Source organism: Coffea eugenioides, chromosome 4, assembly GCF_003713205.1.
Source record: "Coffea eugenioides isolate CCC68of chromosome 4, Ceug_1.0, whole genome shotgun sequence".
NCBI classification, from domain to species: Eukaryota; Viridiplantae; Streptophyta; class Magnoliopsida; order Gentianales; family Rubiaceae; genus Coffea; species Coffea eugenioides.
The window spans coordinates 8,978,723-8,980,448 of NC_040038.1; the positions used below are offsets into that span (position 1 = coordinate 8,978,723).

At 35.2% G+C, this 1,726-nt stretch overlaps 1 protein-coding gene across 1 annotated transcript; it reads left to right on the top strand.

Annotated features, from left to right (window-relative positions):
* Positions 1-323: 323 nt before the first annotated feature.
* LOC113768949 lies at positions 324-1,350 on the top strand. Its single transcript, XM_027313449.1, has 3 exons — positions 324-361; positions 463-1,300; positions 1,342-1,350. The coding sequence occupies exons 1-3, from the start codon at positions 324-326 to the stop codon at positions 1,348-1,350; spliced, it is 885 nt and encodes a 294-aa protein (XP_027169250.1).
* Positions 1,351-1,726: the final 376 nt, after the last annotated feature.

Consider the following 1,726-nt stretch of genomic DNA (forward strand, 5'->3'; position numbering starts at 1 on the left):
CCCGTATAGTTAGCTACCTTCTCACCCACAATCTTCCCTATCAAGCTGCTTTGGCATTCCTTTAAACCTGAGGATAGCTCCTCTCTCCCCACATCTGTTATCTGCAACTCCTTGCTCGATAATCTGAAGCTTTGCAAAATCTCAACAATATCCTCAGCCATGGAACTTAACCCGGCGTAATGCTGGTATACCTCTCACCCCCCACACCAATGATCTCAAAGAAAATCGAGAAAACCACAAAGGAAAATTGAAAAAATATGCTTTTCTCTAGGTAAATGGCAAATTGGTAGGCAACAAAAACAAAAATAAAAAAACAGAGCACAATGCACCTACTTCTAATGCACCTACACTACAAAACAAGGTAAGATGAGAAAATGGCAGTTAGCTTACTTGTCTGCTGTGGTAGCCACACTGATTGTTCTCCAATTTAGTTTTCATTATCAACATTGTTACTGCATCTAGCAAACGTAATGATGAATTAAAGGAGGCTCAAACAATTGAAGTTGCTACTAAGATTGCTAATGGTGAACTTGAAATTGGAAGGGGGCTTAATCAAATTGGCACTTTAAAACGAGCTGGAGATACTCGTTGGGGTTCTCATTTGGATTCTATTTCTAGTTTATTGAAAATGTTCAATGCTACTTGTGTGGTTTTAAGTAACATTGCAGCAAATGGAGGAGATGCAAATTTTGCTTTGAATCAGTTGTTATCCTTTGAGTTTGTTTTCACTTTGCATCTTATGAAAGACATTATGGAAATTACTCATCTTCTTTGTATAGCATTGCAACGTAAATCTCAAGATATTTTGAATGTAATGCATCTTGTCTCAAGCACAACAAAACTACGGAAGAATTTTCGAGATTCGGGATGGGATGATTTCTTGGTGAAAGTTAAATTATTTTGTGAGCAACATCAAATTGATATCCCGGATATGAATGCTCAATATATTGCAAGACGTGGTAGATCTCGAAGTCATCATGATGAGATTAGTGTGGAGCATTATTATCGAGTGGATATATTTCTTGCAACAATTGATTATCAATTGCAAGAGTTACATAGCAGGTTTAATGATCATACCGTGGAATTGTTTGTTTTGAGCACTGCTTTAGATCCTAGAAATGGATTTAGGCTGTTCAAGATTGATGATATTTGTAAACTTGCAGAGAAGTTCTATCCGAATGATTTTATGGAGCAAGAACCAGTACGTCTAAGAATAGAACTTCAACATTTTGAGCTCGACATTCCAAATCATCCTGAATTGCAAGAATTATCTGGTATTCATGAGTTATGTCAAGGCTTGGTGAAGACAAGAAAATCAGTGATATCTCCTCTTATTGACAGATTGATTAGACTTGTTCTTTTTTTTTTTTTTTTTTTGCATCGAAAGAACAATTCATGGCTTGGAATTTTCATTAAAAAGATTAAATGACCTTTTATCAACAATATCATATTCCACACATACAATACCACTTTTTGACCTATGAGTTTCTCGTTGCTAAACTGATATTTTAAATTGAGAATCCTGCCATTGCTGGAATAAATAAACAAGATAGGTTTTTTTTTTTTTTTTTATTCATGGAAAATATAACAAAATATTCCTCTTACATAATTCTCATTTTTCTAATTGAAGGTATCCCTATTCTGTCCAAACGGATTGCCCCACGAGCCAACCTTGGGAATGTACTGAAGGTGTCATAAATCTCAATTTGTTTATCTACATGAGATA